The sequence below is a fragment of the Oreochromis aureus genome, linkage group 1 (genome assembly GCF_013358895.1).
Source record: "Oreochromis aureus strain Israel breed Guangdong linkage group 1, ZZ_aureus, whole genome shotgun sequence".
NCBI classification, from domain to species: domain Eukaryota; kingdom Metazoa; phylum Chordata; class Actinopteri; order Cichliformes; family Cichlidae; genus Oreochromis; species Oreochromis aureus.
In genome coordinates this window covers 3,069,730-3,085,483 of record NC_052942.1, presented here as the reverse complement: position 1 = coordinate 3,085,483, position 15,754 = coordinate 3,069,730, and the positions used below count along the sequence as shown (strand labels likewise).

The window sequence follows — 15,754 nt, the reverse complement described above, 5'->3', positions numbered from 1 at the left end:
TAAATGCCATTTAGAAAACCACGAACAGGTCGCGCAACGCCCTCTTGTGACGTCGACGCTGTGGCGAACAGGACGGGATACTGGGAGAGCCGGAAGAGTCGCACGGATAGATAAGAGGGAACGCGAGCTGATCCACAGACGCTTCTCCATCGAAGCTACAGCTGCGACAGGACCATATCCTACCGGAGGAGTTTTAACACTCAATTGTTCGGAGCTAGCTTTGTAGCAAACGGTGAGCATGAACTAATATTTCAGTGGAGCACGTTAACGTGTCCGCGCGAGCCGAAGCGCTTCATCATTCCAGAGGGCATGTTAGCTTTAGCCAGCCAGCTAGCTGGAAACTGGAACAGGAAATACCACAGCTAGACTGACACAATTTCCAGTTATTTAAGTAATTTATAGTTTTCTTACCGCTCTTGGACATCTAACTTTGATTCGTCGTATGTCAGTAAGCACTGATGAGGTGTGCATCTTATTCCATAGCCTGTGTCCCGGTTCAAACCGTAACTAAAGCCTGAATCCTAACCCACTGACAGTTGTGTCAGTGTTCCCGTTGAGACCATCAGCAGAAACACGCCACATAATTTCATTACCCGTTTTTATGGCAAAAACGGGTTCATGTTCGAGTCCTGACAAATGAAGTCTGGCCTACTTTATTGAGGCAAGGAAAACCATTAAGGTCAATGTCACAGAGAGCTTCAGGGAAATTTCCTATGTGGACTGGAATAGTCAACTGTACCAACTGCTCCCTGTTATCTGCATTTTATTTGCACCACAGTCACACCTAAGTGGACTTTCGTGTCTCAGGCCTGGTCAAGGAGAGTAGCAGCTCGATGTGAGCAGCAGATGGGTGTGGTTGTGTTGTGGGACACAACTTACACACATTTGGTGTAGGGACTTGCCAGGTTACAGTTTCCTGGTCCCGATGCCTTCCGTCTGTTCTCTGTACTGAGATGAATGGAGCCACGTCTCCCGCAGCCTCTGATTGAACACAGATGCTGATTGCCCACATGGTGCTGAGTCAGGAGTCGGGACTGGCACAGAAAGCGTTTGTTCCTAACAGATGCGCGATCACAGGCCGCATGTCATAAGCGAATTTACAGATTGTTAATGTCCACTTTATATAAGCGTAGAAGACTTGGTGTAGTCGGGTGTCTTGCTTCGTTGTACCAGCAGTCATTAACTTGTATTCAGTCAATGCTGAAATAGAGAAATGCATTTAAGCTGAAAATGGATCTTATGTGCAGCTACTTTTAGGTAGTTATAAGTAATCAATGCAGCTTTTGTCAGACTAGTTGATGAGTCGATCGATTTGATCATTTATTAACTCAGAACTTACACAAAACCTCCAAAAACCAACATTAATTGCATACTTGGGCTTTTCTTTAGATTGATTTAAATACAAATAATTGTTTTGTCATCACTGGATAAAAACAACACATAAATTCCACTGTTATGTCTTTTTGGGTAAACACAGAAAAATTGAATTGCAGAGCAAACATACTGTTCAAGTTCCAAAGAAAAGCAAGTTTATATGAATTGTTTTTGTTTGTTTTACTGGTTTTCAGTTGTTGCTTGGTGGTTTGTTTCAGTTACTCCGACAAGAAAATTTGGCACATCCACCTACTTAAATTAAATATCCTTATGGAATTATAGAAAGGGCATTTACCTGAATTTTCAGCTAAGTGATAAAATAATTTGATTAAATCAGATGAAAAGTAATTGTTAAGTAAAATGACAACATGAATGGCGAAGCCCACAGTCCTAATTTATTGCTAACATTTATTCACAAGTCCGACTTAAGCTCATGTGAGGATCCAGATTTCTGGATTCGCCACATCAAGCTGTCCTCTTTCGACGTTAGTGTATTTACAATGTAAAAGTAAAAAAGCTTAAATCCCAAACCTTTTACTGCAGAAAGGTGTTAGAAAATACTTAAAAGTTATACATTTACTTTGAACAATTTCTGCAGAGCATGCAGAGATAAACGTGTATCAGTGATGCCCTGCAGACTGATATCTGCATATCTGATAATAAGGTGGTGTATGCTGGGACTGAGCTTTGTGGAATAGGTTTTGCGCTCCTTAATAGAACGAATGTTCTCTGGAAGAAAAGTGAGTGAAACAATAATAAAATAGTAATATTAAAATAATAGATTAGTTGTGCCTCAGAATGTCAGTGGGCTCAGATGTGACTGAAATGTTGATCTGTATATTTTTAAGTGTCACTGTTTCCTTAACTTTAGCCATCAGGTCGCTTCAAATTTGAGCCTGTCCTCAGACGCCTCTACCTCTTCAACTTGTGTCAAATATTTGTCTTTAATTTATTTCAGTGTGTGTGGCATACGGCTCACAAACATGTGGAAGGCAGCAGCTGGACAGTCAGTCAATGTGTCTGTAGACGATGGAGGCGATGACTGGGAGACTGACCCCGACTTTGAGGTACCTGTATTTTCTCCTGTTTCTAGTTCCTCTTGGTTCAGTTAAATAAAATCTTACTTTTCTCACTACTGTTCTTGGCTTTGACATTATTACTCTGTTTTTAAAAAAACTAGAATGATGTGTCTGAGAAGGAGCAGCGCTGGGGAGCCAAGACAGTGGCTGGCTCAGGCCATCAGGAGCACATAGAGTAAGGATGCGAATGTTTTAGTTTTTTTTTTTTTTTTTTTTCCTTCTCTTGGGAATAAATGCACTGTGGGAGATCTACAAATTGTGTGTCCTCCTAACCGTGTTGGTCTTTGGTGTAGTATACACCGTCTGCGTGAGACTGTTTCTACGGAGCATACCAAGCTGAAGCAGAAGGAGTTGGAGAACATGCCCAAAGCCTCGCATGGCTATGGAGGAAAATTTGGAGTGCAGCAAGATCGAATGGACAAGGTGAGAGAGGCAGTAAGACCAGTGCAGTCGATCTGTTTCAAAGCCACATAAATTCTGTTTGTCATTGTTTTGTTTTTCTTGTTATAGATCGGTAAGAATTAGATGAACTATCCTTTACAGTTTGAATTGTAGGAACTTGTCTGTCTGTGAATCATTGAAGACATTTGAAATTGCTATTCATTGTAAAGAGCAGGGATCAGTGTTCCCCCAACTGCAAATTCTAATAGGTCTTGCTTAAATTTGTGCATAAATGGAATACAAAGATGGCAAATTATACTGCAGGGAATGACCTTAACTGTTGCATAACAGGTCTGTCTGCATTCACATGACATTCAAAGATCATTATTATTGACATTGTTAAGGGTTTAAGGGTTGAAGCTCGCCACAGACCAATTCTAATATAAGCATCTCTGGCAAGGTGAGGGAGTGTGCTGTAGTCTGAGGCTGCAGAACTTTTTCACTTTACAACTCCAACTTGACAAAATTGTAGAATTTGATGAAGAGATGAAAACCACGTGTAGTTACAGTCAATGAAGATATGGAAACAAATTCCTAATAGTCTGACTGATTTGTTAAAATAAGTGTAACACATTGTTTGTGTGCACAGCTGTACTACAGTGTTAAATGGTTTTTTTTTTTTTTTTGTTTCTTTGTTTGGGGGGGTTGAAACTAGTTGTTCCTGTAGTTGTGGTTTTTCATGTAGCTGAAACCAACCAGCTTGCTACATGCTTTTGCAGGTGTGTGTCTGCGTGCACGTGCATGCATGTGTGTGTGCGCTAAGTCAGAAGTTAGTGTTCCACAGTCGATACCTCCTGCTGGCTGTGTCTAGTTTTCCTTCTGTTTTAATGTTTTCTGCCATCTTTCATTTGCTTTGTCAGTCTTCTGATTTTTGCAGCATTTTAAATATCTACATGCATTTACGTTTGCATCTTTGTGCCTCGACAGTCTGCTGTTGGACATGACTACCAGAGCAAACTGTCCAAGCACTGCTCCCAGGTTGATACCTCTAAGGGCTTTGGAGGAAAGTTTGGAGTGCAGGCTGACCGTGTTGACCAGGTATTTCCTGTTGCTGACCTCATTCGAACAGTAGCACAACACTTTCTTAGACCCTTTTTATTAGTAATGTGTCCCCCCCCCCCCCCGTGTCGTTTCACAAAACCTTCTCCATAAATGACAAAAACGAAGATTTCAGTTTTATCAACCATGGCAGCCTTATTTGCATGTCATTTACACAACTTTGACAACATTGCACGCTGAGAACGCAAACCTTTTTAAATGCATCTAATCACTGCTTTGCTTCTTCCTGTCTCCTTCCAGTCAGCTGTTGGGTTTGAGTATGCTGGAAAGACGGAGAAGCACGCGTCACAGAAAGGTGATGTCATTATTTATCTCTTTGCAAAACTGCTGGTTTTGACTTCTTTAGATATGCAAAGGTGTCCTGGACATGGAACCAAGGCCTTACTCAGTGGACACATTAGTAATAGATTAGATGGATTTAAAAAAAAAAATCAGGTGAAAGCTAAAATTTGAGACATAAAGGCATTTTTGTTAGACCCAGTGTGCTGGGATAGAGTCAAAACAAACTACAGTTACAGACTGCAGTGATCCTGGTACTCAGGAAGGCTTCGTGGCTCTCAGTGCTGAGGCTGCTTACCCATGCTGTCAACCTTTGTGTTGCTCTCATTCCCTCAACAGTGCTTAGAACCACAGTGCTGAATATCTGCCCAATTCCTTCCTTATCGCTGTCCCTTGTTGCCACAGCAGGTGTACATAAGCTGTACATGGCCCTCAATGAGTAATTAAAAAAAACATGATATGATTGTGTGATAATCTTGTTAGTTTGTCATTACTGTTGTGATTCTGTCTTAGCTTTTGAGTCATTCCATGAAATGTCAGTGTTTAGCCACCTGAGCTTGTCAGAAATTGTCTGATTTTTGCGAAATGACTTGAGTAGATTTAATGAAGGCATTCAATATTTTGTTTTTCCAGCATGCAGGAGAGATCTACATGAAGGGTTCAGCACTATTGAGTAGAGCATATTCAAGCTCTGCTTAAATTTATTTATTTTTTAAAAAGCAACTAAATCAATTCTACACCATCTCTCTCTCTAAAGCCAAAATCTTGTTTTTGTTTCTAATATTTAAATTTTTATATTCAAATTCAAAGGTGCCAAATTTCAGCCCACGTTCCAATGTACTTGAAGTCTGTAATATGAATGTTTCATTAAATAGACTCAAGTTATTGTTAAAGTCAATACCTCAGCTGATTCTGCAGAGATCAAGTGGAAATTTTTCCAAATTTTAAGTTTTTTGAAAGTATTTATTTTGTGACTGGAATGACCCAGAGGCTAGCACCAGGAAGTGTCAATAGGGGATTTGGAATTGGGCTGCTCCACGATCACTGCTCCCATGCTGCTTCACCCTGATCTCTGAACCTTGCCCCTTCCCTCCTCCTTGCTCTGCTATGTAGACTACACCACAGGGTTTGGGGGGCGATATGGAGTGCAGGCTGATCGAGTCGACCAGAGTGCCGTGGGCTTCGATTACCAAGGCAAAACCGAGAAACACGAGTCCCAGAAAGGTTTGTCGAGGTTTCCTGCCATATGGCCTTCTCATTAATCTGCAGAAAGATAGCAAAAGTGAAGACAGACAGACAGACACTAGAGCTGTAATTGCGCAGCAGCCTGCAGGTCCTGGCAGATCATGTTTTTTTTTTTTGCATTTCTTCATTCCATCATTCCTCAGCCTTTGCCTGCTTATTTGAGATTGCACAACAATGACTTTACTGCTTTGAGCTGCATGTTTGTTTAGTTTTTTTTTTTGCCCTGGATCAAAATGCATTCTAATTAAAGACTATAAGTTATCTTACATGGTGTTTTGTACATACTATAATGTTTTCATTCCTGCTCCTTCATCTCATATTCAAGCCTGTAGTTAGACATGGCTCCAGTTTATTTTTTTATTTTTGGGGGGAGGGAGGCTATGTTTCAATTTGGACTGCTGTTTTTGTTTAACACCTTAACATCCATCAGGTAGTCAGCATCTATAGGGGGTTAGGTGTTTTTTGTCTACATTCTGAATAAGCACATTTCCATGTGACACAGAAAGACATAAACATCATACTTTGAATAAACTAAATGTACTTGATGCATAAGGAGAATTAGTTGGAAAATTAGTTTTTCTGTCTGAACTTTGTGTTTTCTCCTCTCCCCTGGGCCTTTGGCAGATTATGCCAAGGGCTTCGGAGGCAAGTTTGGCGTTGAGACGGACAAGGTGGACAAGAGTGCCGTGGGCTTCGAGTATCAAGGCAAAACAGAGAGGCACGAATCCCAGAAAGGTAACAGCCGTCGGCACTCGCTATGAACATTGTTGTTCTTTTTTTTTTTTAAAAAAGATGCTCTTATTTTGATCACGGTTGAAGCGCGTGCAAACAAACTGTGATGGCAGATTATTTTATCGTCACAAGTGGTGTTTGTCAGATTACAAAACAAACGTTTAACCCAACATTCACACAGGCCTCAAACTTATTTTGTAATTTTGGCTGAAAAAAAAAAAAAAAATCTCATTAATTTGAATTTTCTCTCCGGGTCAGAACGGTGGAGAACGTTAATGTGACGCGCAGATGGTGACATCTATGCAGAGCTGATTCTTCACACAGTGGCGTTACTGTAACTGATTTTAATTATTTATTATATAATTTGTGACTGAAGTTTGAAGGGTGTAATAATACGATGAGTTTTGTTATTATAAAAAAATCACATAAATACTTATTGTTGTTTGTTTGTTGTTGTGTGCAGTGACCTTGTTTTTGATTCCGTGTTATCGTGAAAGAACGAGCGACGGAGTAAACAGCTTTTGTTTGCTTTCAGCTCGTGCTGTTAAACTCGTGCTGCTGATGTGTTATTAGCAGCTTTGTGTCCAGAGGGTCTCGGTAGGTCACACCCTCGTGTCTGTCCTGACTTGTCTGTAATTTTGCAGTTTCAGCACAGTGCAGCAGCTGTGTGTAGCTGCTTGCTTGTCACGCCTCATCAGCCAACAGCAGATAAGGCTCGTATCGAATGCATAAACGACCTCCACAATGCCCCGACTGTGTTTGTAACCTACGTTTGGGTATAAATCAGCCAGGCATTTTAAAGCATCATTGTTGGAATAGGTGGGCAGCAGACAGAGTTTAATACCGCTCACTGTAATTCCTATTTGGAACAAATGATGTGCAACATGCAGCTGCCTCAGCTGTGGTTAAAAATCCCACTGTTAGGATTGAATGAGTAAACGTTAAATAATGTTTAAATATAAAGTTTGTCAAACATCTAAAAAAAACTAGTGTCACACTGATAGAAATGACTTACGTACTTTCTCTGCTGTAGCTTGTAAATGGTGCAGTGTTGTTTTTATAAAAGTAACATTACAAGATTATTGTCATTGAACATTTTATCTTAAACCTGCGTCTGTGTGTCATGTTTCCCTGCAGACTACGTGAAGGGCTTTGGGGGCAAATTCGGTGTGCAGACTGACAGACAGGACAAATCGGCGCTGGGATGGGACCACCAGGAGAAACTGCAGCTCCACGAGTCCCAGAAAGGTACTGGTGTCGAGTTGGTTTCTGTGTTTGTTGAGCGTGACACTCACACTGCCGATACAAAATAATTAAGGGTTTGTTAAAACGGCCACCTTTACAAGTTTGAGTTTGGCACAAATCAACCGTGAAACCAAACTTCCTCCTCAGCTGTGTACTTGATCTCAGATGTGGTTTTGTTGTGGCTCCAGTGCGGTGTTTAAAAAGTTGACAACTTCCTCAACTAGCATGCAAAAATGGCTCAGAAAACGGAAACGAAACGCACAGCTCAGATTTATATTTGCATGTCGGGTCTTAAGCTGATGCTGTGTTCAGTACATTACAAGCATGTAAACGAGTGTAAACTAAAAGGCATTCACACAGTGAGTTCTATGCAAAGCCAATTTTAGATGGTCAGAGAAGTTGGCCTGTGTTTATCTACAATTCTCTCTGTCACAATCAGATTTTCATGCAGCAAATGAATGGGAGCGGTTCAAACATTACTCTTGTGTCTGCACTCATGCTTTCGTTTCTTTGATGGGCAGTGGGTCCTTATCCTAAACTGAAAGATTCCAAACAATCACATGCTGTGTTCTGTTTTTGTGGGGCCTATTCCTCCTTTACCTCCTCACCCTAACCTTCATTCATTTGATTCTTTTTTCTCTTCCTCGTCTTTTCTTTGTCTGCTCCCTTTCTTGTCCTCCTTCCTTGTCCTTGTGTCCTGTCCTTATTCTCCTTTACTCCTCCTTTCTCTTCTTAACTACTTCTCTTTCCTTCTTATCCTCCTACTCTTTGTTCCTTTCCTCCTTCATTTTTATCCTCCTTCTTCCACCTTCCTTTGTCCTTCTCAACATCTTCCTCCTCCTTCCATCATCTCCTTCCACTTCTTCTTGCTTATTCTCTTCCTCTTCCCATCTGTTACTTGGATGGATCATCATACATGGTTCCTATCTTAAACTATAGTTTTCATATCCTTAATAATCCCTGGCTACAAATTTGTCGAGGTGCTTTTACCATTTCTGCAGCTTTTGGTAGCAGACGTCATGTTACTCAGTTTTCAAAGCAGCCAGTCATTTCAGGTCACTAATGTTCCTTTCTCCTAAAATTGAGGAAATATTAATGTGCAGAGGAGACGTTACTGAAGACGAAGGTAACGAGGGAGCAGACCAGCTGAAGAGGGAAAGCCTCTTCATAGTTGTAAAAGCCATTCGCAGTGAATCTGAACATTATGAGTGCTGAGTGAACGGGCAGGAACATGAAGGCCTTTTCTTTGTCATTCTGTTAGCACGCAGCCTGGTGGGCGCATCATTGCCGCTATATGTGTGTCTTTTTACATGTATTCGGTGTGTATTTTGTAATATATGTGTGTGATGTTTGTCTGTCCGTATATGTGTATGTATTGTGTTGCAGACTATAAGCGTGGGTTTGGAGGGAAGTATGGGGTAGAGGTGGAGAGGCAGGACCAGTGTGCCCTGGGCTATGAGCACAAGGAGAACCTGGCCAAGCACGAGTCCCAAAAAGGCACAGATACTTTCCTGAGCACGTCACCCAACCCCACCTTCCCTTTTACAAAGCTCCTCCTGATCCCTCCCTTCCTATGAAAAGTCCTCCCTCTTAGCTTCTTTGGCCGGCTCTGACAGAAGCCCCTCCCACTTCCACAGTGACACTCCCACCTGTGCAGCACTGACTGAGACTTTTAGTTTACTGTCATCAATCCTATTGTAAGGCAGAAACCATGGAGGGACAGAGGAATCTATCAGACTTTTATAACAAACAAATGTAGGCAGTAGTGCAGGTGAGTGAGAAGGCAGAAAATGCAGTGTTACACGTTCAAGACAGCCGTGAACGGGCACCGGCACGCCAGCCCCAGAGGCCTGTACTGCAAAGTGATTTACTTTCAATTTTATCTGATCTCCTTGATATAGTGATCCCAAAGTGGCGCCTAGGACTAACAATCAAAGTGAGTCTACTGGTCACCAGCTGCTTTATTAGGGACATCTTGCCAGAATCAGTTGGGGCCTCTTGTAAATGCTTCTTATAAAGCGCTTTACCTTCAGAATTGCCTTGATTGTCAGATTTGCCAGCTGCCCTTTACATGAATCTCCTGACAAAAGTTGCTCCATTGGAGTCTTGTGACCTCACTCTAACAGCACCCTGAACTGTTGATACACGCCATGATGCATTCCTCTGGCCTCAAAGTATTTCTCCTCAGAACTGCTGCTCAGTGGGTTGTTTTTTTTTTTCCATTTTGTTTTTGGACCATATCTCTAAACTCTCGAGATGGATGTGCAGGGAAATCCCAGGAGATGAGCAGTTTCTGAAATATTTGAGCACCAAAAAACCATGCTGGTGCCAGACAGGCACATTTGAACCACGTTCAAAGTCATGTAAATTGTCTTCCCCATTGTGATGCTCTGTCAGGACTTTAGCTTGTCTACATGCCTTAAAGCATTCAGTGTGTGATTAGCTGATTCGATATGAACAGGTGTACCTAATAAAGTTGTTGTTTTTGGGTTTTTTTAGCACCAACTAGTCTTGCATTAGAAAGCATACCCACAATTAAACAACAAAGCCTGATAGTTTAGCAGAAAACTAAATTCATATCCAATCCTCCAGTGTCTTAATGATAGACCTTTTTTTTGTGTGTGAATGCTCTTTATAGGGAGGCATTAGAAAACAGTGAGTGTCAAATTACTTGACTCAAGTTGATATCCGCCTCCGTGTGGCGGCTAGCCTCATCGCTGATGTTGGGGTGGATGTAGCCTGATAACAAATGCATATACTGAGTATGTTGAACTTTGTAGTACAGGCCTCAGGTCTTAGTGGTGCTGCTGATCGCCTGCCTGAATCCTCTCCATTAGACGGCCAAAGAGTTTTCACAATATGAATCCTTTCCATCAAGTCTGCACTGCTCAGGTGCGACCCACCCCCACCCCCACCCCTCCCCTGGCCTATTATTTTATTTATTTTTTTACTTTACAGCAAAGCACTTGATTGACAGTTTGTGTTTGAGCTTATCCTTCTGCTACCAGCTGCAGATGAAGTGATATCAGTCACTACATGGACGATACGCTGTCATAGATGCTGGTTTATACAGAGAATGTCCTGCGCTTATTTTTGGCATTTATAAATTCAGTTTATGCAGTAAGTATATCTAACCCAGTGTGACACATTAATAATACAGCATTATGAATACATACAGTAGTTTCCCAGGAGGCTGTGTGGTTTGCAGCCTGGACCTTTTATCCAGCAGCAGGAACAACCCTACTAAGATGTCTGTCAGGGGGACAAACAGCAGACTGCTTCTGCCAATCATATCATCAAATTACATATAAAAGGCAGCAAAACCATAAACGCAGCAAACAAAATGTCCAGAGGGCCAATTAGGGGGCAGTTCCTGTAAATAACTTGAAAGCAGCTATCGTATCGCCTCGGCCTCCCCTGTTCACCACCCCTGGCTGTTTGTGGCACTGCCGTGATGCTGTTTGTTTTGCTTATGCATATATTTTGCGCATGATTCTGTATGACCACACTGCATATTTTTGATTTATTCTTTAAAATGAAGGCTTCCTGCTATTGTTGCACGGACACAGCTCTTCTTCATTGCAGACATTAAGCTGAGATGGCCGCATGATCAAATGTTTCCTTGTGTCAGCATTCTCCTGTCAGCCCGTTTCGTTTTCCTCCTGCTTCTTTGAGTCTTGCACATCTTCAGTCGGTCCAGCCAACCTACAGTGTGCTTCAGCTGAACTGGGACCAGAGACAGACCTTTCAGCTCTCCTCTGGAGCACAGGCTCTGGTGATGCACATTGTGGTTGAGTCCTTAGACACAAAGTAACCTTCACTTTTTCTCCTCTTTGTTGCCAGATTATTCTAAAGGCTTTGGAGGGAAGTTTGGTGTCCAGAATGATCGCATGGATAAGGTAAGGACTCCGTGTTTGTGTGTACTTTTCTGTAGAGGGCCTTGTCTTACATGCTACGTCTGGCATTGAACAGAGCGCGAGCACATTCGAGGATGTGGAGAAGCCGACTCCAGCTTACCAGAAAACCAAACCTGTGGAGGCTGGTGAGCATCGTTCATCATCAGCCGTCTGTTAGTCACAACTTGAGGAAACAGGTAGTTGGCGTCACTTTGTTTCCTCCCTGTTCCCAATCGTTCTCATCAGGTGCCAGCAGCACAGGAAGCATCAAGGCCCGCTTTGAGAACATCGCCAAGCAGAAGGAGGAGGAGGACAGAAAGAGGGCCGAGGAGGAGCGGCTGCGTCGTCAGGCCAAGGAGCAGCAAGAGCAGGAGGCAGCACGCCGCCAAATTGAAGAGTCCGCCAAAGCCCCGTCTCCTGTCCCTGCTGCAAGTCCCAGTCCTACCCCAAGCCCGACTCCAGCGGCTCAACCAGTTAGAAGCTACGGGGTGAGTCGTAGTGATTTTTGAATGCTTAGCTTTAGGCCTAAAGCTCACTGTGACGCTGCTCATGCAGAGACGCAAAGAATGTTTTTTACAGGACTTGATTTCGATTGCAAAGTTTTTATACAAAGACTGTTTCCCAGGAAGGGAACTCGGCACATCAACACACAGACACGTTTATGTCACTCTTTGTGGCACCGCTGTGTTTTAGACAAACAGTGAATTATTATTATTGTTATCATCATCATCATCGTGTTATTATCCAGGAAAAGCTAGAATGCATGCATATAGTATACAAACATTTGATGACACCAAACTTTAAAACATTGTTGTCTTCAGGTTTTGTTTAACGTATAAAAACCTAATTTGATCAGGAGAAACTAACTTGTTGGGACTGGAGTTGTTTCAGACGCTACTGTGTCTGGTAAACCTTACTAATGCTATTACAGTATAGTTTGGCGATAGTATAAGAAGTTCCCTAGCTCTCCAAATCAGCACTCTCTCTAACATGAGTGCTGCAGTCTTTAACATGCTGTGTTTACTGTGTTAGAACACCGAGGAGGATGAGGCCTACGACACCGCTGAGAATGGAGGGCAGCTGTATGAGGCAGAGCCACAGAGCCACTACACACCGCAAGATGATCTGTACCAGACCCCTGAGGAGCCTGCAGCAGAAGGTGAAGCTCTTTTTTTTTAAATTTATTATTGTGTTATTGGCGGCTTTTCCCTCTGGTGTTCACACAGGAATGCTTACACTGCATTACAGGAAAGCATAAATGCAGTGTAGCTTTCTACTTTGGACACAGGAGCAAAGAAGGGACTAAAACCTGTTACACTCATCATTCTTTTACTGACATTTCATCTGACAAACTGATGTTTGCTATATAATTGTTTTTTGTTTTTAATTTTATTGTCTAAAGGTAGAAAATGACACTTTGTTTCTGACACTTTATTTTAAAACAGTATTAAACAGAAACATTTGTGTGAATAAGGAATTAGTTGAAAAACCAACATTTAACAAAAACATGACGGTGCTATAATCTGTAGGTTATAATTCCTTGTAGTGTAGAACTCACCTGATTGCTCTGTAAGCTTTTATTTAAACTACTGTTCAATTGCAGACACGCAGCAGTACGACTACGGGGAGGACCTTGGGGTGACAGCTGTGGCTCTATATGATTATCAAGCAGGTAGGACTGGAATTTATGTATATATACTTATATCCTTTATAGAAGAATCAAAGTGCACTTTAGATCCTGGATGAAATTATCTGGAGAATCAGTTTAGTTTTTTGTTTTTGACCATTATCGTATAAACAGTTGGCGTAAGCTCTTGAGACATTTAGAGCTCCTTCCTCATGAATCTCTTCCCATTTCAGCGGGTGACGACGAAATTTCGTTTGACCCCGACGACATCATCACCAACATTGAGATGATCGACGAGGGCTGGTGGCGAGGCGTGTGCAGAGGTGCTTACGGCCTTTTCCCAGCCAACTATGTGGAGGTTCGGCAGTGATGACGACGATGACCCGTCTCCCCATGCTTTTGCAAAAAAAGGGGAGGGAGACGTTTTCAGATACTGTCCTTCTCACACCTGGGTCTTTTTTTTTTTTTTACTTTTTCCTTCCTCTCTTCGCCTCATCTTAGTGTTCCGACACAGCGCTAGATGTCTGAGCTCCTCACAGCTTTTCTTTTGCTGCCTTCTCCTTCCCTCCTGTCTATTCAGTTATTTTTAAATCGGAAACAAAATGGAGAACCGGTTATCTGACCGAATACTCGGCTTAACACGGCACAAAGCTTTGCACCTCTGTTTAGCAGTAGTTAAAGCTACAAGATGCAACCAATAGTTTATTTGGAGACTGAGTTGATTTCACTTCTTAACACCGGTCATGCAGTCCCAGCTTGCATTTTGCAGCTTTAAATATTTTTATTCATGTTCGGCTTCACAAGGTGTTGATCAGGCATTGTTGCTTCTCCGCACGTCAGAGAATAATTATTGGGTACGTTTCATTAAGCAGATTTTCCCCCCCCTCCTCTGCCGTCCTGTGGCCTGCAGATGGTTCCCCCTCCATCAACATCTTCCAGCCTTAAAAGCAGCTGGAGGGAGTTGGTGTGAGGAAATGCAGTGATTGCTTCCACACTTTTTCACGCCAGGAAAAAACGTTAGCATCATGAAGAGTACCCTCAGTCTCACCAAAGACCAGAGAAATGACTAAATCGAGCTTAAAACGTCTGAAACGATGTGCACAGAGCTCAGGGTGCTCACTGTGTAGTAGCTCAACCTTAATTTAAGCAGGAGAAGATTGAAGTGAAACAAATCTCCCTTCCTCTTTGGATTATCATGTATATTAATGGTTATATTCTGTCCAGTCCAATGACCAAAATGCCGACGATCCCATTTGCTTCTTGGTCAGTGTTTGTAAAGTTTGCGGTGTTGCACAGGAGTCCAAACCCCGCTTCCAACTGTAACTGTGCAAGCTGATGAAATCTGAGGATGGTTTAGAGCTTCGTGTAGTTCGAATAAGTGTTTTTGTGTCTGTTGGAGAAAACTTACCTTTATTAAGTTGTTCTCAGAATCACAGGGCCAACGACACCAGAGATTCATTTGTGCTACTTTGGTGAATCACCAGATAAAGACATAGTGTTATTTGAATTCTATTCTGCAGTGCTGAATCATAGACTTCATGCTTTGAATCATGTACATAGAGCTCATACTTTATAATGCTTGAAAGAAGTCCTGGATATAAAAGCAGGGTTTTTGTTCCGTCACTGTGTTCTTCTGTGGAGGTGGACAGGACTTTTATAGGGTTTCCTTTCTTGTCACTGGGAATGCTTGGAGGTTTTTGTGTCATGTTGATATACGTGTGAAGCTTGGTGATGACTGCTCTGGAGCCTAACTGACATCCTTCGCTATGACCCAGCGGTGTGTGCGACCTCTCGTCGGCAGTGACGATGACTGTGGAAATGTATCCAGCTGATGTTGAGGGACAGTGCTTCAGTCTGTTCTCCAAACATGAATAATTCCCAACAGGCAGCAGGCTGGACAAACTGCTCGTCTGTGGAGTGCAGTAGTGTAGCTTACACAGGTGTGTGCGTGCGTGTGAGAGTTTCTTCGTTTATTCATCTTCGGGGTTTTATAATTAAAAAAAAAAGTGACCTTTTTAAATGTATTATCTGTACCTCTGTTTGCTTGAGTCACATTATTACCTGCTTGTTCTTTTTATTTTTTAGTTTCAATAAATAAACTTAAATAAGCTTGTTTATGGTTTTGTTTTTTTGTCCTCAGGCTTGTAGTTAGTGTGAATTTTTAAGTGAAAGTCACACATTCATTTAAAAATTATCGGGGGTTAAACAAATTGCAGTGATGTCATGATATCTGTAGAAGATTTTGGGCAAATGCATCCAGTACTGCCGTGACTGCAAACAAGAAGGACAGGTTACATCATTTACAGTATCATACATATATTTTGATCTTGTGACACTCTTGGAAAAGGTTTTCCAAGTTTCCAGATGGGACTCCATCTACAACTTGGAAAATAATTTTGTTAAATGTGTGCAGAGTTCCTTCATCTCCAATTTGCCTACATTTTTATGTTCCAAAGTTTGGACATGTATATGATTGCTAATAGATTTTAGTTTCATTTATCACATAATTTTATTTATTTTTTTGCACACTGAAATGACTGTGCACCAGTGTTTGAGATTATCACAAAGACTTAAAAGCCTGAACTTCACTGGTCTTTCTTATCAAAACGAATTAGGATCTGTAATTTGAGACAGATGCATTAAAAAGATATTGAATATTTCATAGTTGCATAGGTTAAGCTATCCTGCAAATTCCCATGTTTGAGAACACAATAAGAACTTCACACTGAATTTGTATTCGAGGCATGCAGAATACTTTTCACCAAGAAATTCTTAGT

The 15,754-nt window shown here is 41.7% G+C and overlaps 1 protein-coding gene across 2 annotated transcripts; it reads left to right on the top strand.

The window, feature by feature from the left end:
• The first annotated feature begins 70 nt into the window (after positions 1 to 70).
• Positions 71 to 15,092, top strand: LOC116334280 (src substrate cortactin). 2 transcript variants are annotated; one of them, XM_031757678.2, is made up of 16 exons: positions 71 to 232; positions 2,333 to 2,441; positions 2,555 to 2,628; positions 2,747 to 2,876; positions 3,822 to 3,932; positions 4,194 to 4,248; positions 5,346 to 5,456; positions 6,102 to 6,212; positions 7,347 to 7,457; positions 8,841 to 8,951; positions 11,298 to 11,353; positions 11,427 to 11,496; positions 11,597 to 11,838; positions 12,383 to 12,509; positions 12,954 to 13,022; positions 13,211 to 15,092. In XM_031757678.2, the coding sequence occupies exons 2-16, from the start codon at positions 2,358 to 2,360 to the stop codon at positions 13,345 to 13,347; spliced, it is 1,599 nt and encodes a 532-aa protein (XP_031613538.1). In that variant the 5' UTR covers positions 71 to 232; positions 2,333 to 2,357; the 3' UTR covers positions 13,348 to 15,092. The 2 variants fall into 2 exon arrangements, with proteins under 2 accessions (XP_031613538.1, XP_031613536.1); XM_031757676.2 differs by lacking the exon at positions 8,841 to 8,951 and having other exon boundaries at positions 72 to 232.
• Positions 15,093 to 15,754: the final 662 nt, after the last annotated feature.